The sequence below is a fragment of the Manis pentadactyla genome, chromosome 1 (assembly GCF_030020395.1).
Source record: "Manis pentadactyla isolate mManPen7 chromosome 1, mManPen7.hap1, whole genome shotgun sequence".
Classification (NCBI taxonomy): domain Eukaryota; kingdom Metazoa; phylum Chordata; class Mammalia; order Pholidota; family Manidae; genus Manis; species Manis pentadactyla.
The window spans coordinates 234,128,341-234,154,026 of record NC_080019.1 but is presented as its reverse complement, the minus strand read 5'-3'; the positions used below and the strand labels follow the sequence as shown (position 1 = coordinate 234,154,026).

General features: G+C 56.1%; 1 protein-coding gene across 8 annotated transcripts in view; it reads right to left on the bottom strand.

Annotated features, from left to right (window-relative positions):
• Positions 1-215: 215 nt before the first annotated feature.
• Positions 216-25,686, bottom strand: part of POC1A (POC1 centriolar protein A) — a 72,910-nt gene continuing 47,439 nt past the window's right edge. For 5 of the 8 annotated variants that reach the window (XM_057486869.1, XM_057486868.1, XM_057486874.1 and 2 more), the window contains 3 exons: positions 14,461-14,604; positions 775-864; positions 216-603 (listed from right to left, as the gene is read on the bottom strand). In XM_057486869.1, coding sequence (XP_057342852.1) covers positions 406-603; positions 775-864; positions 14,461-14,604 — 432 coding nt within the window. In that variant the 3' untranslated portion in view covers positions 216-405. Of the gene's footprint in view, positions 604-669; positions 865-14,460; positions 14,605-25,686 lie in introns of those variants that run through there. The other 3 variants (XM_057486861.1, XM_036877924.2, XM_036877932.2) reach the window with 3 other exon arrangements.

Genomic DNA, 25,686 nt, shown 5'->3' with positions numbered 1-25,686 from the left:
AGGAAGTGGGAATGCCGGTGCCTGCGGCCTCCAGGTCCCAATGCAGGAAGCCAGCTGGGGCCGGCCGGAGGTGTGCAGGGGCTCTGGCTGTTCTCATCCCCCTAAGACCCCAAGCTGCAAACAAGGGGTTCCTGGCCCTCAGAGGGGATCTCGGCAGGGGCCCTGGGGATGGGAGGGCTGACTAGGACTCACTCAGAACAAGCCATGTCTGCAAGTTCAATAAAGTCTGTTTTAATTTCAGATTCTTTTGCCCTCGCCCATGCAGAGGAAGCCACCAGGCCCCAGGGAACATGTGGAGCAACCAGAGCCACCCCCGGGTGCTCATTTCTGGAGAAGGCCGGCTCGGGTGGGCCCATGCTGGGCCTCTTGTCAGACGAGCACTGCACTTCTGAGCTGTGGCGGGTGTCACAGGGCAGAAAGGTTCCGGTAAGGTGAGTTTTGGAAAGCAAGGTGGCTTGAGGCTATCCCCTGGCAGGCCCCTGTGATTCCAGGGCCCCTTAGGACTCCCAGGCAGCAAACCTCTCCAGGTGGTTCCTTCACATTAAACAGGGTGCACTCCGCATGTGTGGCCACCCTGGGGGCCTCTCTGCTGGGTGGAGAGCTCTGGGGAAACAAGGGCAAAGGGCAGATCGGCGCAGCACTGGGGCTCAGGGAGGGATGGGACTTCCACCGAGCTGAATCCCCTTTATTTACCCAAGTTCCACAGTACAAACCCCTGGCCTGTCACCCCCAAATCAACTGAGCTCTTAATTCTCGCTCCCTTGATCACGGTACCGCTCCCTGCATGATTAGCTGCTGGTTCTCCAGACACTGCTTCAGCTTGTCTTCTGTCAGTGACAACCGCTGCTCCAGGATGGAGACCGTCTGCAAAATTAATGGTGGTCGGGCTCAGAGGACGGGGCGCCTCCACGCTGCCGGCACCGGCTCTTCCCACCCGGGGGCCCTGCCCGGCCCCTTGTCTCCAGTGACGGTAGGAGAGCTCCTGCCTTCACGTCCACCCCTCCTGACTCTGAATGGTTGTCCTCTGATGTTGGTGGCGGGGGGGACAGGGAGGGCAAGTAGGCAACCAGCGTGAGAAAAGGGTCAGGTTAGGAAACAAAGCTTCTCTATTAATTTTACCCGTCTGTCTGCGGGCTTTCCCAAGAGATTTTGCCACCTTCCCTGAGGCTCCATGGAGCTCAGGGCCTTGGTCCAGTGGAAAGGGAACCTTCCTTTCATATATTTAGTAATACACTGAAACATTTTGGGAAGGAGTTTCCCCTGTAAGGCTGCTCTGAATTCTCACGACATCCCGCGCGGCAGTCAGCTGCTCATGGAGATGGCTCCCTCTGCCGCTGGCCCCTTTCAAATGAGCTGGCCAGGCTGCAAGGGCTCTGAGCCCCAGGGCACAGGGCAGGGGCCAGAGAGTGGCTTCTCTGTGGAATATGAACTGTGGCCTGAGCAGCAGAGCTGAGCTGACAGAGACAGTCACGTTCCCCCTATGCTAGCCGGCCAGCGCGGAGGGGTCTGCATCTCATAAAAGTGGCAGCGGAAACAGCCCCCGGCTGGCCCAGGGCAGCATTCCTGGAAGGTTCCACTGGCTGCTGCGAAACTTGCACTGAGCCAAGCTCCGAAATCATTCTTCATCCAGACTTTTTCCAATGGCCCTGGACTCCAGGCCACAGCGGGGGAGCCAGCCTGCTTTTCCTTTTCTGCCCTTCCACTTTTTAAAAACTTTTCACAGAATGTCCAAATGTGGAAGCAGTGGGTGCCCAGCAAATGTCAATACCAGGGGTGCCATGCATTCCAGGAGGCCTCTCCTGAGTTCCATGGGGGGCCCCTACTTAGTTCGGTAGAAACACGGCCATCCAATTTGTGGTTAAGTTCCTTTGAACAGAACAGCATTGCCCGTCTCACACCCGGGCCCCTGAATGGAGGCTGCCAGTCCAAGCATGGGTCCTTCCTTTAGGAACTTTACTGGGTGCTTCATAGCGTGTTACAAGCAGGCCTAAAACAAGTCCACCACCCCCCAAACCTGCCATTCCCCTCTCCCAGCTGAGCTTCTGGAGTTATGTCATCTCTATGTCTGGTGCCCACCTTCCCTACACCTCCCACCCCAGCCTACTCTGCCCCAATGCTGGGTGGCAGCCACCATCCAAGGATCTTCCCGGTTACATCTGATCCATCCCACTTGCTTTGGGCAGAAGGATGGGCCAGGGAGAGGACACCTTTTGGATTTCAGTACATTAGATGCTGTCTGCATTTTCTGCTTCACAAGGTTTTCTTAATGACCCTACTCCAATGAGCATGGACCGCCTTTTCATGGAAACCAGTTATCCCTCACGATAAAGTGAAGCCTGCAAATCCCGATCTCTCATTCCCTGGGGGAAATGCATGCTGCCTCAGCGCCCAGAGGCCACAGCCCATTGCCCAGTGTTCACCTGCCTCACACTCTGGATCTGGTCCTGGGACTTCTCCTGCGACAGAGGGCCCACCCCCCCGAGGCCTGGAGACAAGGCCACACCACCTTGGAGGGTAAGGAGGACGCTGTAGAGGCAGACACCTCCTTCTTTCGGAGGCCATTCTCCCAGCCCAACCACCTGGCCTTCCTTCTGTCCAAGGGCAAGTGAGACCTGATTGTCCAAGCAGCCCCTCACCATATGGCCTCTCACCTTCTCTGTCCAGAGGAACAGAGGGCCACAAGGCTGGTCCCAGCCTCTCAGAAGCCCTCAAGGCGCTGCAGGCTGGGACTGGCGGCAGGTGCCAGGGAGGGAAATGGTGTTGCCTGACACAGGTGTCCATGGTTCTGGTGGCTGGGCAGACCCGTCTGAGCAAGGTGGCCAGGAAAGATGGCCCATCTCCTGGGAAGCCTTCCCTCTGACTCATCCACAGACACCCCCCGTCCGCTGGCCTTGGAGAGACCAGGCAGCTCATTCTTTCTCCCTGTCTTGTGCCACCCAGCAGCTCACTGTAACTCCCCTCTGTAACTGGGGTGCGCAGCCCAGACTGAGGGGAGACCAGTGGGAGGACCCAGAACTTGGCTTTGGGGTCCATCCTGACAATCCCTGACACACGGCTCCCAGGCTGCTCTCGGCCACCGGTGTTCATGGAGTGCTTGTGCCACGCATTCATTCAACACCCTCCCAGGCAGCAACCTTTTCCTTTTTCCAGACGAGGAAACCGAGGCACAGGACATTAAGCAATTTGTCTGAAGTCACACAGCTTATACATGACAAACCTGGGCTGTGAGCCTCGGAGGCCTGGCTCCAGAGTTAAGGCCAAAGTTCTGGGAACTGTGGACCTTAACTTTGTCCCCACTGAGCACAAGTGAGGAAAGATTGGCCTTACTGTTTCCCTGCACTCACTCCAGCCACGCCCAAGGGCTCCTGGCCATGTGACCCTGGAACCCTGTGTGTCCCCCACCGCCTGGCTGCACTCCAGCAGTCTGAGGAGGAGCTCACGGACCCTGTTCTCACCTGGCAGTGGCCTTTGGTCCTGTCCAGGCCACCTGGCCTGATGGCTCCAGACTCAATGAGCAGCAGTGGGACAGGACACCCCCCAGGTCACTCACAGAAGAAGTGCCCAGGCCTCAGACACCCCCAATCCCCACGAAGCAGAGCCTAAATGCTTAGGTTTCGGATTATCATCAAAGTCACAATTTGAGCTATGAAAAGGCAGAGGGGGAGGCAAAGGGAGCAGGGAGTCCACAGGGCCCTGCCTGCAGGTGGGCGGGGCTGGACGGAGCAGGGGGCCCAACAGGGAGGAAGGTGCTCGATGTGCCAGGACCACAGCTGGGAGCACGGGGAGACCAGCCTGGGCCAGGAGTGGGTGGGCAGCACGACTCGGCTGCCCCTGAGGGGAGCGGAGCAAGAGCCTCTCTCCGGCGCCGTGGGAAGGCCGACCTGTTTCCTACTGAGGCACCACGACCAGGGCACGGGGCTTCTCTCGCTCAGGTCCAGATAACTGGGACATTCCGTGTAGAGGGGCCTGCCGCTGTGGTGTGAGAACGATTCTAAAGGCACAGCCTTTTTTGTCCCCTTAGAAGTGCAGCGCTGCCCAAAGAGGCTGAACTGGTCTTCCTGTGCTCCCGGTTGTGGTCCTGGCACGACACCAGCAACACGTCTGGCCCCCGGTGCCCGACTCCGGGTGGGAGAGAACCCAACACAGGGGACATCCCGACAGACACCTGGGCTCCGCCCTACACTGCCTCAGATGCCTTTTCTGTCTGGGCATCGAGTGACCAATCAGGTGCTTGCCAAGGCCCCTCCGGCTCCGGAACGCGGAACGGCTGAGTCCAAGCCCCCACATGCTCCCTAGCGCTTGCCAATGGCCGGCTTGAGTGCCCTGCATGGACAGAGCCTGGTGGATCTGTTGGCCCGAGGTGGCTGGAGGTGGGGGTGGCCTCTGTTCCTGATGTGTCGGAGGCGAGGCCAAAGGGGTTTGAGCGGCCTTATCTGACTCTGAGGCGGCAGCAAGGGCCTGGGTGGTGCGGGCTGAGACTAGTGGGTCAGGGAAGGGATCTTCTGTGGGCACATGGCGGAGGTGCGGGGCCGGGGCTTGCCGAGAGAATGAACCCCCCACCTCGGAAGTGGTGGGACAACGCAGGGTCAGGCAGGTACTCGCCCCGGGGAGGCCTCGCAGGCTTACCCACTGTCCCCCTGTGACCTCTTTTGGGCTTGCTCTGCATCTCTCCTCAGCTCTTCCCCGATCCTCTTTTCTGCTTCCTGTTTTGGCCTCTTTTTTGTTCCCTTTATGCTTTGTGTGTTGGTCTAGCCCACAGGGACTGAACCCCAAGTGGAGTCTGGGCCCCAGTGTGGCTCACCTGCTCTGGGGCTGGCCGTCCTGGGAAAGCCAGTGGCAACTTTGGCAGGCAGCCTGGAGGCCCTCTGAGGAGACAACACAGACGGGCCCAGGGAAGTGTGCTCCAAGCGCAAGGTACCGAGAGGGGAAGGCTCCGAGGCAGAGAGGAATGTGGCACACATGTGACCTGTCGGGAGGCTAGTGTGTCTGGCCTGGAGTGGGGAGGGCCTGAGTGGGGAAGAGTGTGGAGGCCACCAGGAAGGTGCAGGAGGTGTGCAGAGCAGCGGGGAAGGGTGGCCACCAGTCAGCAGGAGGCTGAGGCAGAAAGGCTGGGGTGGAGAGGGAAGCACTTGGGCCCCAACCTCCAGGGCTTCTGCTGTCCCTTTCTGTCTAAGAGCTCAGCAGCGAAGGCCAGACCTCTCAGCATGGCATTCTCACGGCATTCAAGTCCCACTGCCCGGACTCCTGGCCCACCCTGTGCAGCCCCACTTCCCGCTGGGGCCAGGTGGCTTCCTTCTGCCAAGGCCAGATGACGGGGCCCTCCCCCGTGATCCCCTCCAGCCAAAGCCCCGGCTCCCGGGAGCCCTCCTCCCTCTAGGTGCCGTGCCAGCCCCAGCACTTGGGTGCCTTCTTGTGTCCTCTCCCAGCACGTCAAGGCTGCCGACTGGGGTGGGCTCTTGGGAAATGCTGTCCCTGTGACTCCTGGTCCCCACCTGTGTCCTGTGGGTAAGAGCACAGGCTGTGGAGCTCTACTGCCTGTGTCTGAATCTGAATTTGGCCACTAATTTGCTGAGTGGCCTTGGGCAAGTCATCTGACTCAGGGCTTCAAATTCCTGTCTGTGTTAATGCATCTCTCTCTCTCCACCATGTTAACAGCTAATATTTGTGCGGCACTTGTCCTGGGCCCAGGGGTACCCCGAGGGCAACACAGCGCCCCAGCTCAAGGGGCCCCTGCTGAGCTCTGGGCTGCCGCAGGGTGCTGGGCGTGGACGGGGCTTAATGAGGCCCCGAAGAGGTCTGGCTGCTGCTTATGGTCCTGTGACGGAAAGTTCCTTTTAATCATCTCCAGGCCTGCGGTTGATTTGGGCTTCTCCAAGCGGTCTCCCAAGAGGCTGGGGTGCTCCCATCTCTGCCACACAGGAGCCAGAGAGGGTCCAGGGGCCCTGGGTCTCAGGAAGAGGGAGGGCACAGCTGCCTAGCCATACCACCAGGGTCACCTGGTGGCACAGCCAATGTCCTGGGGTTGGCCATCGGCTCAATGCCCCTGTCTCAAATGGGATGCACACATCTTAACTTTTCCTTTGGTTTCATTGCAAAGATGGAAAAATGTGTAATTAATCTCCCCTGCAGTAACTCCAATTCTAAAGATCTAAAACAGATGCAATAAAAGGAGGATCTCATTGCTGTGGGGTCTTGTAAGCTATACAAACAAAGTGGGGCTGCTGGGCCCAGAGTCTGCCCAGCTTGGCCTCGTCTCCTGCCAGCTCCAGCTTTGCCCCTTGGTGTGTGCATGTGCATGTGTGTGTACGCACACAAACGCGTGAATGCATGTGTGCACACGTAGAGCCCTGGTCTTGCTGACGTACCTTGGCCCACCCACTGCCACTCATGGGTGATTGGGGACCAGAGGGGCCAGGCTGGTGCCCTGGGACGGGGGCTGCTGGTCTGAACTTGGTCCTCTCCACGGCCCCAGGCTCTGCTTCTCAGCCCCAGCCTCTGTCCAGTGCCTAATGGTCTGTGGCACAGGTGACTTTGAGTCAGAGGTGCTAATGCGGGCCCTCAAGTGGCCTGTCGATGTCCACCCATCTGAATGACAGCACCACAAGGACAGGCTTTGTCTACTCTTGTGCAGTACTGTCTTCTGGCTCCAGGCACATGCAGTACACACTAAAGGCTGGATGGACAAATGCCAGGCACTGGGCGCCTTGTGATGCAGAGAATTCAGGTCCTGCACCAGCCAGCCCACCTCTGAGGCCTGGCAGTAGCCCTACTCTGGTCATGGGCCTGCATGGCTGATGAGGAATGCTCCTCCCAGTTTAGGCCTTGGGCCTGGTATCCAGAGGGGATGGCAGGGGAAGAGAGGTGGATGGAAAGGGGCCCTGCCAGCTGGCCTTGGGGGAAGGAAGCCTTCTGGCCTCCAGGTAGTTGGGGTGCACAAGGTGGGGCAGATACGGGAAGCAGCCAGCCCCTCCCTGCCCTGATCCCTTGGGCCCAGTTTGGTGAGGACTAGCGGCTTTGAGGCCTTGACTTCAGAAGGAAGGGATTGGGGATGCCTCTCATGCAGGCACCTGACATGCTCACTTGCCCAGGGTCACACGCAGCAGATGCACAAAAATAAAGGGTTCTAAAGAAACCCTCCCAATCTCTCTGGGCTCAGTAACTGCCTTCATGGCCCCTTTTGCCCACAGCTGGCTGCTAACGGCACAAAATGAGCCTCTGTCCCTTGGGCTGAGGTCCGCATTCTCCTCCCCATTATCTCAGGGATATAGGGTTTCTCTGCCGGTTCTCACCCCAGCCCCTCTTCTCCTGAGGATGGGCCCTCTCTGGGAAGTACAGGAAACACTATTTTCTATTGGTGGATGAGCCACAGGATTAAGGAATCTTGGCTAATCTGCCTTCCTTATGGCTTTACAGCAACTCCTTCTAAAAAAACACAGGCTTTTCCGTATAGCTGCTTACCCCTAAAGGAGAAGCTATGAAAAGGGATCCACTCACTACCATCTATAAAACCAAAGCTCCTGGGACCTGTGGGGTGCTACCCACACCATGAGAGAAGACCTGAGCAAACAAACACCCACTAACTCTGGCCTGGGTTCAAGGTCACCTCTTCATCAGCCACAGGCAGGTCACCAGGGAAGCCGAGTGTCTGACAGTGACAGGCCCCAAGTGCAGGCCCCCAGTCACTGCGCAGCCACAGGCCCGGCTGTACTGACTCCAGGGCGAGTCCAAACAGGGTGAGCGTGGGCTGGGGACCTCGGCCTTGGTCACCTTCTGCATCCCATTTCTTCAGAGGCTGCCTCTTCCAACGATCCACATAAAACAGATTAATTTACCAAAACCAAACCTGATAAAACACATTGTCCCAAGTCAGAGAGAGTGACTGGTAGCTTGCCGAAGGCCTAGAAAACCTGCCAAGTCAGGCTGTCGCCTCCCGCCAACAGAACCACCTCAGGGATGAGGAGGGCCTCCCAGGCGCTCCCTGCCCTGCCAGGTACACACCGACCCACTGGGGGAAGCCTGGCCTCTCATCTCGGCCAGTTTTCTGGAGCCACCGGCTAGGCCCAGATCAGAACAGAGGGCAGAGAGCCAGTCCACTGAGTGCCATGCCCTGTTGAGGCTTCTTTCTGCCTCTTCCCTTCCACCTAGCATGGAAGTATACAGAGAAGGTCTGTACGCACAGCCCAGGCCCAGAGAGGGCCCTCGAGGGAACAGGCCAAGGGAGGCGCAGGCCTCACGCCTGCAGCACCTCTAGAGAGACTATCCCGTGGCCGGGACCTGGGCCTGTCACAGCCAGAATGTCCACGGGCCCTTTTCGGGGCCCCAGAAGAACGCAGACAAATCACGCAGCAGTCCCTCCTTCCCTCCTCTGAGCGTAATCCCGGAGTCAGCCTGAGATGTCCCCGCACCCCATCCGCAGCTCCAGGGCTCCTCAAGCCTCACAGGAGAAACCTCATGGCCATGAGCATTCCCAGGCCCCTGGGATGACCACAGCCACCCTGAGCCCACCTGGTGGGCGGGGGCTTCAATGTGCAGCTTCTTTGGGGAGGGGATGCTTGTAGCTACAGCACAGATGGCGTGTTAGCTGAGCTGTTCCCCGACTCCACCGCAATGGCGAACCCGAGCTGGCCTGTCTCCGAGTGCCGCCAGAGCAGCAGACCTGGAGCTGGGGACATGCAGCCGCCCCATGCCTCTGCGTTCGGACTGATTGCCAAAGAGACCAACAGGGCTGGGGAAGGCCAGGGCCCAGCCCCTCTACGACTGGCTGGAGGCAGACCCCAAGTGCGTCTCTGACCAGAGTGTCTTGAGTCCCTTGTCCCCAGGAAGCAGCCTCTTAACAGAGGGAAACGAGTCTCTTGTCTCCAAACTCGATTGTGGTCCAAGGGCCACCCTTCCCTGACCATAAGGTGGCCAGCAAAGCCCACCCTGAACTATACAGGCCAGGTGGCTGGGTATGTTGGCATGGAAACCAGCCAACCACCAGCCCTCAGCTCTGCCTGTGTGCGAGCCACGCCACCCGACACGGGGCCCACTGGCGGTGTGTGTGTGTGACCTTCACTACATCCTCCCAACAAGCCTGCTCTGGGCGGCCCAGTGCGCCCACCTTCCCCACCCGCATGGAACTGGGTGACTCACCTGAGCAGCCCATCAAATAGGGAGCTGCCTGGACCATGGCAGGGGAGGGCCAGGGCGTCCCGAAGCAAACAGGCCATTCTACCTAACTCCCCAAAGCAAACAGACACAAACCCTTAGGCTCGATGAGTCGAGTTAACAACAGGGTGTTTAACGAACTCAAAGGCTGGGGACTTGGACCTGCAGGGTGGGCGGGCCTCCTGCACCGCCTTCCCTCTGCATGCACGTTTCAGTCCCCGGGGCCCAGCAGGCCCCATGAGTCACAGGAGCCTGAACGTGACAGCACGGCATTGCTGGGGCCAGCCTGAAGCTTGGCTGCCATAAAAACACACAGTTGGAGCAGGAATTTCATGGCTCGGTATTTTTAAGAAGCAACAAGACGTGAAACTGGAGTCAAAAATAACTGTGCTGTGGGCTTCTGAGACAGAATCCCCCCACTGCCTGCCAGGCCGGGCCCCCTCAGCAGCCTCCTTGGCTCCTGGGTGCTGTCCACACGGGCGCACCCAGCCCCCCAGCCCTGTCACTCAGGAAGCCCTGAAGGAGCGGCAGGGCCAACCCAGGAGGTGAGCTGGTGCAGGAACGTTAGTTGTGGAAAACAGCTTCTCCCTGTTCCCTGCACAGCTCTCCAGCATCTGTGACAGGGGCCCCTGCATCACTTGGTGGAACCCCACAAGTCCACCAGGGGAGAGGTCAGGGCCTCTGACTGGATACCCACTGAATGCCCAGTACCAAGCGGGAGGGCTGGCAGGCTGGGGCCCACCCTAGTCTCTCGGCTAGGCAGCCACAGGGGAGAGGCCCAGCCACCTGAGGGGCTGATCTCTGCTGCCACCCCAGGGGACAGACAGGTGGCCAGGTCTCCTCGGGGGCAGAAGCCAAGGCCTCCTCAGGCCCACGCAGATGGAAAGCAAAGCCTGGCCAGAGCAGCTGAGGCTTCTGAGCCCTGGCCTGGGCTTTTCTCCAGGACCCACAGGCCTCTGAAGTCGAGGCAGCTTTCTTAGGAAAAGAAGACTCAGGCGGGCGCAGCGGGTCACAGGCTCTGGGAGGTTGGGACAGGTGAGCACCCTCTCCTGAGGCTCAGGACGGCTCACGGGAGGCCGGGGGTGGGGCAGCGGGGCGCGCACCCACACTCTTTCCGTTAGCCCAAGTAGCTCCTGACAATTCCTATAAGGGGTTTTGAGGAGCAGGAAGTCTCCCAAAGAAAAACTTAAATTTCATTGTTAGGAAATGTATTTTCCCCAGCAACCATTACAGTAGCTAGATTCAAGGGACGGCAGTCATGAGAAGTGTACATCTTTGAAGAGCTTCAGTCTTGCCCCTGAAACCTAGGTCCAGGTTCAAGGCTCCCATCTGGCAGGTGGCTCAGTGGGCTAAGGTAGAGCAGCCCTGGAACCGAGGGGGACCTCTCTCCCCATAGCTGGCAGGGACGTGTAAGGCTGAACAAACATGGTGTCCAGCTGGGACCAGGGTCCCGAGGAACTCAGTGGAGGACCCAGTGAAGCCCTAGACAGCAAGTCCACAGGGGTGAGGAAGCGTCTTCCCACAAAAGAGCCAGGACAGAGGGTGTGCTCTCTGGCCAGGGACCTCGGCTTGCTCTGCTCTGAGCAGGAACTTCTGGCCTTCACTTCCAGGAAGATCCCATTTGATTTGTGGATGAGCTTCTCAATGAAATTGCCCTTGACTACACCCAAATTGCTTAGCGAGGGAAACTGGGTCAAGTTCAGGGTCACCTGGCATCCAGGAAAGGCCCAGGCCGAGTGGGCATGCAGCAGCCCAGGCACAACGAGCTGCCGCTAACGCTTCTGCACCTGCACCGTGCAGGCTGCTGGATGCCAGGTGGAGGGTGACACGAGGGTCGAGAAGGGGAGCCCGTGGCAAGCTGAGGCCTCAGAGAAGCACGAGGAGGAGGAAATTATGATGAAGACATGGCCCCTGCACTCTACTTTCCACCTAAAGCAACACTGCAGGGGGCCTGGCAGCCGGACAACCCCGAGGGCAGCCTGCTCGGGAGCCGGGCGGAGACTGTGTACCTTGCAGGGCCACCCCCAAAGTCTTATTTCCCTGAATAAATACTTTTGTAAAACAATGTATGCACTTTATAAAAAAGATATTCCTAAAAAAAGTAAACAGCACAACCCCAACTGGGGAGTCAAAGGGCTGGATTTCAGATACTACAACACGCCTCCAGGTCAGTTTCACTTCCTTGGGGTCTCACTCTGGAGACCAGGGGCCTCTCTCCTGCAGTGACACCTGCAGCTGATCCCACGCCAGGGCAGCTGCACAAGGTGCCTCCTGGGGTAGGACCACGACAAGGCCACCCCCTGTTCAGGTGCCAGCCTCTGTGTCCCTATCTCCATTCCACCCCCAACCCTCAGCATGGGTCAGGCCCTCCTGGCCTTACCGCCTCTGAGACCTGGCCTACTATTCCCAGCCGACTCCCACAGTCCCAGCTGCCTGCTCCTTCCTGAAGGCCTGGCTCTGCCGTCAGCAGTCAGTCCTGGGCCTTCCCAAAGGTGGGACTGGGTCTTGCACCAGGCCCTGGCCGCAGAAAGGGCCCAGTGAACCTGCATGTGCGGGCCCACCAGCCCCACTGTGAGGGCTAAGGCCTGGCTCCCCAGGCAGGGAGGCAGGGAGGAACTGGGGCAGCTATTTCTGGTGCCCTGGGAAGATCCCCCAGCACCCATGCCCGCCCAGCTTGGCCCTGAATTACAAGGGTGGCAGCGTGTGACACTGTGGGGACTGCTCAGAGTCCCATGCACCATGGCATATCTAATCCTCAGAAGAGGCCCATGAAATGGCACCATGATCAGCTACGCTCCAGATTCAGAAATGGAGGCACAGAGAGGTTAAAGTGACATGCCCACAGCCACTGAGCTGGGAAGCGGGAAGCTGGGATTTGCACCCAAACAAGCTCTGAGTCGCCTCTCTCCACGGGCTTACGCAGCTGCCTGATCGCCAGACCTCTGCCTTGCACAGAGGTGCCACTGAAGAGGAACAAGACTGGGCCCCCGGCCTTCAGACTGCTGCCAAGTGGGCTACAGACATCCAGAGAAAAGGACTCTGTTCCTGGGCCACAGCCAGCCTGTTGGGCAAGATGCCAGGCTCTGAGGGCCGTGAGTCTCCACAGTGGGGTGCCCTGCTCAAGCCACCCAGGGGCTGCCGGCCCTGAGACCCCCTCAGTAAGCATCCCCAGCCACTGCAGCTCCCAGAGTTCTTCCCTGGAAGGATGCTGTGCAGAACAGAGGCCCCAAGGACTTGGAAGGCAGTTTCCCTCTAAGCCTCCTGGAAGCAGACTTCCTGAGGGGAGCTGGGAAGGGAAGTGAGGGTCAGGATGGAGAACAGCACGATTCAGAGGCGACTCTGAAGTAGGAGTTCGTGCTGGGTGGCCGAGCCCCCACTGCGCACAGAGTACAGAGGCACGTCAGGACGGCGAAGTGCGCCACGGCAAGGACAGTGCCTGAGGCCAACACCCGCAGGCCAAGGAGGCTCAGGGCCCGGCTGGGCTGCCCACACGGGGAGCTCTGGACGTCTGGCTCTGGGCCTGGGGGAGGCAGTCCCAAGATGAGTGGCAGCTCAGCTAGAGGCCCGACTCCAGGAGAGGAGGGGGGTCTGGAAAACAAGTGGCCCCAAGCCCAAGGGGAGCTCATGAGTCAGCGCAGACGGAAGGCCGCAGCTGGGGTCTCCATCTGTGGAACCCAGGTTTAAACATGCCTCATTTTCTGGCACTCGGGAACACACCCTGTTTGGTAGAGCAGGTGACCAGCTGATGGCCTTGGCGTCTGGTCGGGTGCAGTGCCATCTGCATTGGCAAGGGGCTGAATGGTGTGCAAGGGCACAAGATGTCACAGACACACCCAGACCCCAGCACAGTCCTTGCAAGGCCGGGTGCCATCACACTCCTGGCAGCTCTGTGCATGTCCCCGAGCATGGCAACAGGGCTGCTGTTTAGTGTTAACTGCTCTGGATCCAATGAAGCTATTTTTAACCAACTTCTCAGACTTGACTTCCAATTTTATCCTAGGAAGTTCTAACTGACTCGCTTCCCCTGATCTCTCACTTGACAAGGCTGTCAAGAATATGAGCAGCCTGGGTGGTTTCTGACGGGCCTGAGGAGGATTTTTTCTCTCGGCACGCTGCTCCTATCTCCTAGCAATGCCTCCTTCTCAAGGGTTAAAGGGCTTCCAGAAACGTCTGCACAATGTGCTCAGTCCCGCCTTCTCCCAGTCACTGACACCTGCCCTTTCCCTTCAAATGGCCCTCCTTCAGTGAGCCCGAGGTGTGCCTGCTGGGATGTGGTGACATGCCATCGGCCACACAACATGCCACGGAGGAGCTTCCTCCCGGGGCCCAGACCCAGGGGGATGGAAGGGTGCCACGCACTTCAGCTCCACTTCCATGAGACTATGGGTCCTCCTTTGTGTTCCCCCCACACCCTGGCTCTACCTCCAAGGCTGTACAGGGAGTGGGGGCTGCACCCAGAGCCAAGGAGAGGAGAGAAGGGGCCTGAGGACCTTTAAACTCTGCCTTGGGACACCACTACCTGTATGCCCCCACCAGCCACGCTGGGCTTGCAGCAGGGCCTGGATGTGCCCAGGACTCCCTCCAGACCTTCTGGCAGGCTGCCACTTCTTGTCAGGGCATTTGGCAATCCTGGGAACTCCTGAAACCCTCCAGTTCTGTGAACGAGCTGCCAGAAGGACGCACACTCCAAAGCGTGGGGCCCACACCTGCCTTGCCCTGCAGCTGACATCACTGAGCATCCACCTGGGGCCAGGTGAGACCAGACACTTCCCATGGACCCACTTCCTCCAATCCTCACACAAATGTGGGGGTCAGAGCCCAGGGCCACCACACAGCACAGCTTAACACACCAGGGCTTAGAGAGCTGGAGGGATTTCTCCAGCATCACCCAGATGATAAGCAGCAGTGTCAGTCTGAACCCAGAGCTGGGTTCTTGGGTGCCTGGACTCACTCACTGCTCAGGGTCCCCTGGCACGTCCCTGAAGTGTCCACCCAGCAAAGAGGGGGACGACTGGACGGCACCTCCTTCAAGGCTCTTCTGTGGCCCATGCCTGCCCCGAGCAGGCCTGCTCCAGGCAGGCCCACACTGGCAGGATGCCTTGTGGGTGATGCTGGGGTCCAGCGGCTTGACCAGGGTGGGGATGGCTCTGAGGGCCAGGACCCCACAGCCGGCACTGCTACTTCACTAATTCAGGCTGGAAGATGGACCCATTATAATTATGTATTTTAAAAATCCAGCACCTGCTGGACAACTTCAAGGGGTCTGAATGCCAGGCCAAGTGCAGACGATGGGGTGAACTCAGCAGCACCTACCTGAGTGAGGACGTCCAGCTGGCCCACGATGTGCCCCAGCGTGCTGGTCAGTGTCTGGGGCGTGCTGACGGGCTCCCGGGGCCGGCTCTGCACTGACTCCTGACTCCTGCCTCTGCCTGCTGGGAGCAGGAACTCCACTTCTGGCTAAAGACAGTGAACAGAAAGAGGGCCCCTCAGTCTCAACCCAGTGCTTGGGGAAACACAGAGAGGACAGCCCCTGCATGGGGGTACCTGGAAGCCCCCAGCAAACTTGAGGAGACAAGTTCCAAATGGTGGGAAACAGCAGTGTGGCAGTTCTCCCTCAGCCGGGCCCCTCCGCCCCCTCCATTCTCAGCGGAGGCCGTGATGAGAACAGAATCAGAGCACCCAGCAGGGGGAGGAGGGGGCTGGGCAGGGATGTGCAGGTGGGCGGGTGAGGGTCCGCAGGGAAGCCATGCCGGCTGCCAACTGTCCGTGCAGCCTGCGCCCTCCAGCAGGCCTCTCAGAGGGCAGGGGCCCTGAAGCCCGGCCTGGCTCGGAAGTTACCCCTCCCCCTGGTATCCTCCATGCCAATCCCCACCCTCAGCACGTGGATGGCCCAGCACTAGGGGATGGTCCAATCCTGTTCTCATGCACATTCCCTGGGAAGCAGGAGACTGCAGGGGAGCGTTCTAGCAAGACGGCTGGTACGGTCCGAATCCACAGGACAGGACTCACAGAACATGAGCAACTCAGGTTTCTGCCTAGAATCCTTTAGTTCCCAAACACAGATCCTCCGTTACCCCCTCACTACTGAGGACGAGTGATTTCCTAAGGGGATTCATTCCAGTCCAAGGTGTGTCCCCTCAAATTCAGGCCCTACTCTGCACACAGATGGAGGCGTCTCCTGACATAGGAAGTGTCCTGCTGTGCTCAGCAGGGCTGGATTCCCGGGGCCACCTGGTTCCTGAGGACATGTTCCAGTTTGGTCTTGGAACCTACAATCCCTCTGTGGACCTGCTCCCTGTGGAATGCTGTGCTGAGCGAGGCTCACGTGCTCAGCCAGGCCCAAAGCCCCTGCAACCTAGAAATGCAGTCAGACTTGGGGCCCCGGGTTTCACACCACAACCCTACTAATGGGTGTTCCAAGTGTCCCTGTGTCACTTCCAGGTTTCCCTGACCCTTGACAAGCCCCCTGCTCCAGCCTGCCTGCCCCACCCCTCCTTTCCTGCTCCCAGCTTCCTGTCCTCCACTCCCCCTACCCCCCGTGAGGGTATATTCCGCAGTACTCCCTGCCCTGCTCCCCTGGCCACTGCACCCACAGGGTCAGCACACGAGGGGGATAGCCTGCCACCTGCCCGAGTGTTTGTGTCCCTCTGTCTCCTACCTGCACTCATCACCCTGCCCCCTCTAAACCCATGACATCACTGGGCTCAAAGCCTGTCAGCTACCCACGCACCAGAGCCAAGGCTACTTCACCCAGCCCCCTCCTCCCCCAGTGCCGGTCCGTGGAGCACACAGGCTATGCCTGGGGCTCACCTAGGCGGCCTGCACACCCACCCACCGCCTGGCGCCGACACTAGGCCACCTGCACCCCGCCATCAGCACATCTCCAGCATGCAGCTCCAAGTCTCCCTGTTTCTCACACAAATCCACAGCGGCCCAGCCTCGGAAAGATGCTCTGCCCTGGCCGTGCTCACGTGGCTGGGCATCAGAGTCCTTAAAGAGAACCAACTCAAGAGAGGATTCCCAACCAGCGAAGGAGGGCAGTTTAGCAAATGGACCCACCTGCATATTTTCCTTTATTAGGAACGTGCTCTGATCTCATAGGTAACAATTCTACAGTGTATGTTGATTTTAACTTGGAAAAATGCAGGCCTTGAGGTTAAAGAGAACTTGAATGTGAGACACAAGCCCCAGGGTGGGCGTGTCTGCTGTGGTGCTATGACCATTCTGTAAGACCTGGAGGGGTGGGAGTGCCCAAGGGCAGGGCTCCAGTCCTCCAAGGATCTATACACTTTTTAGAGTGTCAGCCCTGAAAGTTGGTTTTTTTTCCTTCCTTTTTTTTGTCACTCAAGTGCCTGCCCTGAGCTTTGATTGTTCAGGCATCCACTTCAAAGAAGGCTATCTGGAATAAACACATTGCCAGCCATGTGACTGAAGAGCCAGCCACCTCCCCTGCAACGCACCTCTTTTAGAGATCTTGGTTAATTTTGACAGGACCCTTTGGGAAACTTTTTCTTTCTTCCTCAACTTTAAAATTCCCGCTCTTATGTTTTAAATTCACCAATAAGGAGTGAGCCCTTGAAACCCTAGGCCTCCACCCTCGACACTGATAAAGCAGAACCCTAGGCCCGCCCACTCTCATGCTCTCTCCCCACGGCCGCACTGTGTGGCCCCATATGTGCTGTGTAATTTTCAGGTCCTATACATAATAAACCTCTATTTTTCAAAGTTTCCTGATAGTTATTGCTGAAGGGTATCCTGCAGTCAAAAAGAACCACAAGGGCTGGTCCAGCCACAACACTGGCTGTTGACCAGCTGAGACCACACACGACATCAGAAGTGTACCCCAAAAGGAAACATTTCAGAAGCCTTCCCCTGCCTGCACCTCATCGCAGCGGCCCCGGATGCTGGCAGCCACTTAGAACGGCCTTGGCCGGCATTCCCACTCCACCACTGACCAGCTGGGGGCCCGGGGCAAGGGGCTTCCTGGCTCTGGGCCTCTGCTTCTCTGTGACCGGGGTGATGACTGCACCTGCCCTCAGAGGGCTGGGTGAGAAGCACTCATCTGAAACCCCCAGCAGGCCTTCCCTGAGAAGCATTCAAGGTCCTGGGCCCACTGCTCCCCAAGGACCGCCCCCTCGTGATCACACGAGCTTTTCCTCTGGAGACAGAGCCCCCGGGGCTCCCTGGGTGCTGCCCGCTTCCTGGGAAGGAGGGAATGTCATCCTGAGTCCCGGCAGAAGGGCCCAGAAACTGACAGGCCAGGCTCCTCCTTGGCCACAAGGTGACCAGGTGCTGGGGAAGCACCATGCACTTCAATGACAGGAGCTCTCCCTCTGAACCAGAGCTGAGACAGCCCTCGAGAGTTCTGAGGACAGCAGCCACATGCCTGATGGGGGGTTGGGGTGGGGGCAGCCTTGGGAGGAGAGGCCCGCAGGAACCACTATGCTCCCCCACCTCCTCCCAGCTCTCCCAGAATGAGTCCGTTTCACAACAAAGGAAACTGAGGCTCAGACAGGAAGTGACTGCTTACTGTAAGCAGACTCAGAGAGGGCACTTAACTTACTTGAAGACAACCAGAAAGTGACTGAGCTGGGATCTGAACCCAAAGTACTGGCAGGTCCCTGACGTCAGATGCTCTTGTATGCAGGGTTGCCTCCGTACACCTCACCTCTCCCCTGCATCCCCATGAGGGCCCAGCTCCTCACCCACCTGCCCTGGAATGCCTGCTGGCACAGAGCTGAACAGAGTGGGGCCCTCTGCAAACACTTGACTTGGCCTCAAAGAGCCAAGTCCACCGTGGTGACATTCCGGGGCCATGAAACCTTCTGCAGGCAAAGGGCCAGCAGCCCCGCCCTGCACAGCATTGCAACCACTCACCAGCACCCCAACACTCGGGAGAGGTGGCATTTCCCAAGGGCTTGGCACTCGTGATAAAGCACAGATAAGAAGGGGACTCGAGGGTGGGCTTACACTTTTGCCAAACAGGAACATCTTAACATCAAGAGGAAAGAAAGGTGGAACTCAGACTGGATGAATCTGTGTGACTTTGCGGATTTTACTGGGGTCTGTAGGTGACCCCTCACCCTACTCTGCTGTGGGTCCCTGGACTCTCACAGCAGGTTAGTCTTCAGCTTGCTTCAGCTGCTGCTAGCCGGTCACAAGTCTCTGGGAGCACAGCTCTTCACGTCGGTAGGAACTTCCTACATATCTGTGGTTAATTTAATCTCAGCCACTCAGGCACATGGGCAACCAACCCATAAATTTTCATTCAAACACAAAACAAAACAGCTTGCAAGTCTTTCCTGTGACAAGGAATCAACTCATCTGGGGTTAACATTTTGATTGGTCTCCGCACTGGCTATGGTCTCACTTTTTCATCATCCGGATGTGGGTATGGATGAAGACCTTCCACCCAGATGTAGAAAGCTGGGGAAGGCACTAATCTCATCCGAGTAAGAGAAAGACTAACATTCTAAAAGAATCATTATTTTTCTTACATTAGAAAGCTGAGGCCAGAGGGCAAACAAGTAGCCTGAAATCTAAGGAACGACAGACTCTTCCAGGGCAAACAGGAAGCGAGCATCAGCTCACCTCTGGCAGGAAGGAGGGACACTGAGCTGCCCAAGTGGCAAGAACTGTGTTACAAGCTTAACAAAGTGCTGGAGACTCAGGGTGGACAGGGTGAAAGTGAGGAGCCCCTGGGAGCCACAGACACAGGGGACTCTGCACCCACTCACAGTGTCTTCTCGGCAGACCTGCCTGAGGATTGGTGAGAAAGGCACTGGGGGTGGGGAAGAGACCTTGAAGAGGGGAGACAGAAAAGGCATGAAGCCCTGCCAGGGCCTCTCTCTCCTACAGAACAGAATCCTAAGCTACTGGGGGAAGAACACAGATAAAACCCCCCTGCCCTTGGGGAGAGGCAGGACCACCGAGACCTAGGGACAGAGGACCTGCCTAAGACTGAAGCCTCTACAACACCTGAGCACCTCCCCAGCTCCCCAGCAGAGCCCAAGGAGCAGCAGAGCCTATGGCTGGGGGAGACGTGAGAGTATGGAAGTAGACACCCACTGAGGGGCAGGCCTGCAGGAAGGCCGAAAGCTGGCAGCAGAGCAGGAGCCCTGAGCAGGCCCTCCAACACCCAGGGCCCACCCTAAGGACATAGCAACACTAAACTCAGCTCAACCCAATAAACTGATTACCTCCATCTTGACTGTCCTAATCACAATGCTTGGCATTTAGCCAAACATTATCACACACAAAAACAAGGGAAAAAAAACTGTCAAAAGAGACAAGCAATCGGCAGAATCAGATTCAGATGATGTAGATGTTGACACTATCAGACAGAATTTAAAATGACTGTGACTACTGGAAAATGTGGACAACACATAGGGACAGATGGGGAATTTCAACAGAGAGGTAGAAATGGTACATCCATGGAAATGCTAGAAATAAGAAACCCCATAACAGAGATGAAGAATGGCTGTGATGGGCTATTGGTAGGCTCAGCTCAACTGAGGAAAATAAATCAATGACCATAAGGGTAGATCAGTTCCTCACACTGAAACGCAAAGAGAACAACCCAGAACAGAGCATCTGCAAGCTGTGGGACAATACTGAATTACCAAACACACATGTGACTGGAACCCCAGAAAGAGGAGAGAGAGAAAGAGACATTTCTCAGAGCGCACATTTTATTCTCTAAGCTTCCATTTGTCTGAAGAAAGTATGTCTCCTTCACATCTAAAAAAGACTGCATTGCTGAGTATAGGGTGCTGGGTCGGCAGCTTTTCATTCAGTACTTTAAAGACGCTGCTCCAAAGCCTTCGGGATAGTGTGGCTTCATCTGAGAATTCTGTCATTCTCACCTTTGCACCTCTGTACATAATGTGTCTCTTTTCTCTACTGCCAATGTTTGCGCTTAATCTGTGGTTTTTCAGAAGCCTGCATATCGATTGTGTAGGGTTTGGTTTTGGTTTTTCTTCCACCTGCCTGTCAGTTCTCTGAGCTTCTTGGATCTGTGATTTGATGCCTTTCATTATTTTTTGAAATTCCTTAGCCATTATCTTTTCAACAGCACCAGAAAACCATGACATGTGTCACCAGTTTCCTAGAGCTGCTCTAACAAATTGTCACACTTGGTGACTTAAAACAACAGAAATTTCTCTTGGAGTTCTAGAGGCCAGAGGTCTGAAACCAAGGGGCCAAGAGGCCCACCCTCCCTCTGGAGGCACCAAGGGAGAACCCCTCCTCGCCTCTTCCAGCTTCCGGAGGCTCCGGGTTCCCTGGCTCACGGCTGCATCACTCCAGGCTCGGCCTCCCTCCTCAATGGCTTCTCCTCTCCTCTCTGTGTGTCTCTCCTCCATGTGTCTCCTGTGAGGACACTTGTCATTGGATTAAGGCCAACCCAACAACCCAAGATACTCTTACCTCAAGATTCTTAACTTAATTACATCAGCAAAGACCCTTTTCCCAAACAAGGTCATGTATGTAGGTTCTGGGGGGTAGGATGTGAGCATCTCTTTTGTTGGGGCCACCACTTAACCCACCAAAAAATGCTTAGAATAAATTTAACAACATATATGGAAAATCTGTATGTTTAAAATACACTGTGACACACGGATGATAAAAAATCAAAGACGACCAATATCAATGAAGAGATAGACCATGTTCATGTACTGAAGGCTCAGTGCTGCTACGATGTCAATGTCACTGAAGTCAGCTACAGGAATCAAGAAGCTTATTCTAAAAGTTACATGGAAAGGCAATGCACCAGAAAAGGCAAAATAATTCTAAACAAAAGAACAAAATTAAAGGACTCACATTACCTCATTTCAAGACTTAAGGCTAAGCTATAGCAATCACATTGGTGAAAGGAGAGACACATAGATCAGTGGGACAAATAAGGGTCCAGAGAAGGATCCTGGGGATGGAGGGGGAGGGAGTGGACTGATTATAAGGAGGCGCAAGGGAACTTTTGGGATGATGGAAATATTTTATACTTTGATCATGGTGGTGAGGTCATGACTGTATGTGTCTGTCAAAACTCACAAAAGACTTCACTTCTTAAAGTGGTGAATGCTATTATTTGTACATCAGTAAGCCTAACTTTAAAAGATGCAGTTACAACTGAAATGCCCCGAGAAGCCCAACCTGCCCATCACATGACAGCTGCACTTGGCACCACCCCTCACTGCTTCTCCACGACACTGCCAGTGGGCAAAACGCAAAGCTCAAGACCCGACGTGAAGCACGTGAGGTCCACCATTGGTCTGGGGATCACGGCTGCCAAACGCAGAACGCCGGAGTCACATTTCAATACAGTTCAATTCCCAAAGCCTCAATATCCAGTCACCAGCAAATGCCCCCAGGCAGGGTTACCCAAAGAGTGGAGAGCTGCCCAGTGTATGGGACATCAGGCCTCCGCTGCTCAGGGCCCTTGACAGTCATGAGCTGGAGGCTGGCACACACCCGGCTGACAGCCAGGAGGGGCTGCGGTTTTCCTGCAGACATTGTGAGCTGGCTCCACAGAACAACCCCTCTGGTGGGTGGGGTTGTCAACTATTAACACTTGCTCAAGGTAGAAATTTCTCCTTTTCTTTTAATCTCTAACACTGGACCAAGTCCCCTGCCCAGCCTGCTCCGTCAACTAAAACTCTGAAACAGACAAAATCATCTAGGAACAGGTCCATGGCTTGAGTCCGGGCCAAAAAGGGGAAAGGGAGGGGACCCGGTCAGTCCCAAGACCGGGCTTTCTCACCGAGGCCCTCTTTGTACAGACCCAGGGGGGCAACCCATCCAGCTCCTGTCCACCAAGGCACATCACTGTGCTCCCAAAGCAGGGCTGAGTGCAAAGCTGGAAGAAACCCCATGATTTCATCTTTTCAGCTTAATCAATGAGCAAGCTGCTCACCGCCTAGTCTGCTGCAGCTGCAGAGATTCAGACACATTCCCTGGTCTTTGCCTCAGGCCCTTTGGCTTTGCCAATGTGCCCTCATAAAAAGTTAATCAGTGCTTGTGTCTGCCCACCTGCCTGTTTGCTAACCCCGACCTGGTGAGGGTAGCAGGGACAGGACAGCACTCACCCGGGCTCACCCTCACCTCCAGCTTCCCATGTGGAAAAAGGCACGGCTGTTGTCTAAATCACAGAGCAAAAGAAACCTGGCATTGTATTCACCACACGTGTCTGTGGACTAGATATATCATGGCCTTGTTTGCCCTCTAATTTAGGGTTCCAGCCTGGGGTCCAACAAGAGAGGAAACTTCTGGTTCTAAATATAGCCCTGAACCCAACAGGAATTCTGGCTTCTTAAAATCACCTAATTGTTTGGCAATCTTGCCCATGTTCTTCGAAGAACCTGAGCATGGGGTCTGGTTACTGCTACTGGCTTTTATCTAGAGTACAAATGTGCAGGGTGCCCCGACGTGTTCTCCACACAGGCTCCCAAGGAGGGCGGACACTGGGCCCTGCACGGCACAGCCTGTGAACTGAATGAGGATGCGCCATGAGGGTGGGTCAGTAGGGCCCAAGAGCCACCCCTTGACCACAGGCTCCCCCAATAGGAAGCAGGCAGGGTGTCCAGAATTGTGAGGAGATCAAAAGACTCATCTAACATGGAGGATGACGGATCCACCTGCCTGCCACCCCTGGATTCTCATGCAGACCCAGGGCCCCAGGCAGCCCGGCCTACTCTTGTCTCTGTCCTCCCCTCAGAGTGGTCCCTTTGAGGCAGGGACCACAGGCGTCTCTGTCATCCTGTCACGTCAGTGTCACTCACAGGCCTGCCTGGCATGTGGGAGATGCCAAAAGCACAACCGAGGAGCCCCATCTCCTCGCCCTGGCCCGAAGAAATCAAGGCCCTCCAGGGCTATGTCAGCCACCTGGGCCCGGCCCCCAGCAGTCTCCTAGGTATGCCCCTGCCCACAAGAGGGCTGATTTGCAGAGCCACATTTTCCAAAGGGGTGACAGGACTGCCTTGGTAAACAGGAAACAGGGAGTCACCCCTATGTCCAAACATTTTCCCAAGAGAGAGACAGGGGACTGGGAAGGCCAGTCCCACTGAAAGGGCCTCCCTACCAGAGGGAAGCATCGGGAGACAACCGGGAGGGGAGAAGAAGCAACCAGAGTGACCTTCCCTGGGCTGAGGAGACCCCAGGCCCCCCCGCAGGGGCTCTGAGGGAGCAGGAAAAGCCCCGGAGGCCTCCAGGGCTGAGACCCTCTGGGTCACCTGCTTTGTGCACAGCACAGCCCACCCGGGAGCCAGGGCCCAAGTGCCTCCGGAGCACTCTAGAAAGGCACGCGAGCCGACCAGCCGCCTGCCAGCTCCACACCTTGGCGAGTGGCCCCTCGAGGCCACTGGCTTTCTCCGCCATCAGCATTTGCTCAGCTTGGTTCCATGAACGCTGCTGAGGTGCCTCTGCATGGGGCACTGAGTACTTTAGGGTCCCCTATGCCTGCCAGGAGACACCGACCCCAGGCACCCTGGCAGTAAGATCAAGGCTCTGATAAAGCCCAAGTGCTCACTGTACATTTTTAAAAATTAAACTGTTTTGAACTAGTTTTATTAGACTTAGTACAGAGTGCATCTGTACATCCCTCCCCAGGGACACTGGCATACCTAACCATCGGTACAACGATCAGACCAGGAAATTAATGCTGGGACAAGACCACTAGCCAAACTAAGGAGCTTCATTGGTTTTTCTACTGATGTCTGTGGTCCTGTCATTCTAGAATCCTTCCCAGGACCTTGCGCTGCACAGTCATTTCGGCTGCACATCCTTCTGTCTGCCTCAGCTCTCCCTTGTCCTTCGTGGTCTTGATGCTTTTGAAGAGTACTAATCAGGTATGCTTTCCAATGTCCCTCAGTTTGGGACATTTTTGACAGGAACACCACACACCCACATGCATGACATCACGGAACAGGGTTGACGTGTAGCGCTGACCTTCATCAGTGGTGATGCTGACCCTCTGCCAGGTTTCTCCACAGCAAAGTTATATCTTTCCCTGTGCAGTTGATCTTGGGGGAGTGTGGCTTTTTAAAAAGAATGTGTTGCTGTCATTACAAATTCTGAGTTGTCAGCTAGCCTGCTTATGGCTGCAGCTGCCCCACAGACGAGAGACATCTAATGAAGACAGGCAGCGGAGCCGATGTCTCAGGAAGACGCCGGAGTTCTCGGTGACAAAGAGGAACAGTAGCAGTTTATTTATAGATCCACTTGAACACAGCTCATTGTAACTAGTGGAGCTGAACTGTTAAACCCTGGAACAAAGGCTGGCTATTTTAAGCTCTCCTTGCACTTAGTTCAATGGAGAGTGTTGGAGACACCGACCACACCCAGCATCACTCCCAAGCTCAGCAATTCATGTTTCGTGCAGCATCCCAGGACATGGGCAAAGCCTGGTGAGAGAATCACAACTGGCTCTGGCTACCATGCAGAGGTGCAGGCCCTGCCAGACCAAAGCCCTCACACTCCAAAGGAGTCGGCAATGGTGTGTCCCACGGGGGTCTCACAGCCTTCCTTCCCTGGAAAATGAAGCTGCAAACAGCTGTTGTGAAGCAACCTTACCTCACCTCTCTCTGTTCCTCCCCGAGGCTGCAAAGAGGGACCGCAACCCCCAGCGGTGCCTGCCCAGGACCGATGGCAGCAGCTGCCCTGTGGCAGCCAGAACAGGGCATCCTGGAGCTCACAGAACTTGACTGTCCTGAGGCCAGTAGGAGGTGGACCCGCAACGCTCTCCTGTCCAGTCCAGCTGCAGCTCGAAGCCTGGTGCCACCTCTGCATGCATCAGGACCACGGAGGGGAGGGGAGACTTGTCTACAGTGTGGAAAACTGTGGCATGATGCAGAAATGTGAATATGGACCAGGATTTGATGTTATGGAATCACTGATTTTGCTGGATATAATAGGAGCACTGCAGTCACATAACAAAGAAAAGTCCTTATTTAGGGTAAAACAATATATCTGGAATTAAACAAAAATGCTCCAATTCTTCCAAAGAAATGTGGGGGAGATGAGTAAAATAAGACTGGTAAGATGTTGCAGCTAGGAAAAGGGTACATAGAGTTCGTCATATTACTGTCACTGCGTTCCGTGCTAGCTTGAAAATTTCCACTATGCAAAGGTGTTCTTAAGAAAATAAAGCTCCCAGTCGGCTGGACTGAGCAGTGGAGCTGGGTCATGGAGGTCCCCTACCCTGGTGGCCCAGCGTCTCCAAGGACAGGAGCAGGATGGGTCTGAATGTTTGTTCAGATCAGCCTCAGGCACTGCCACATGAAACCCCTGATGGCACCAAGAGCATTCAGTGAACCCTGCAGTCATGTCCAGACCTTCAAAGAAACTAATTTTAAGATAATCTCCACGGAAACCATCTATTCTGATTTTTTCCATGGTAACCAATGAGAACATAAACACAAGCATTATCCAACACCCTTGCACCACATGGGCAATGCCGCCATCCAATCTGGAAAACAGAAGCTACAAAGGACTTTTTTCCATAGGAAGTGAAAAGCAGTACTGAAACTTCTAGTCCCAACATGCAGC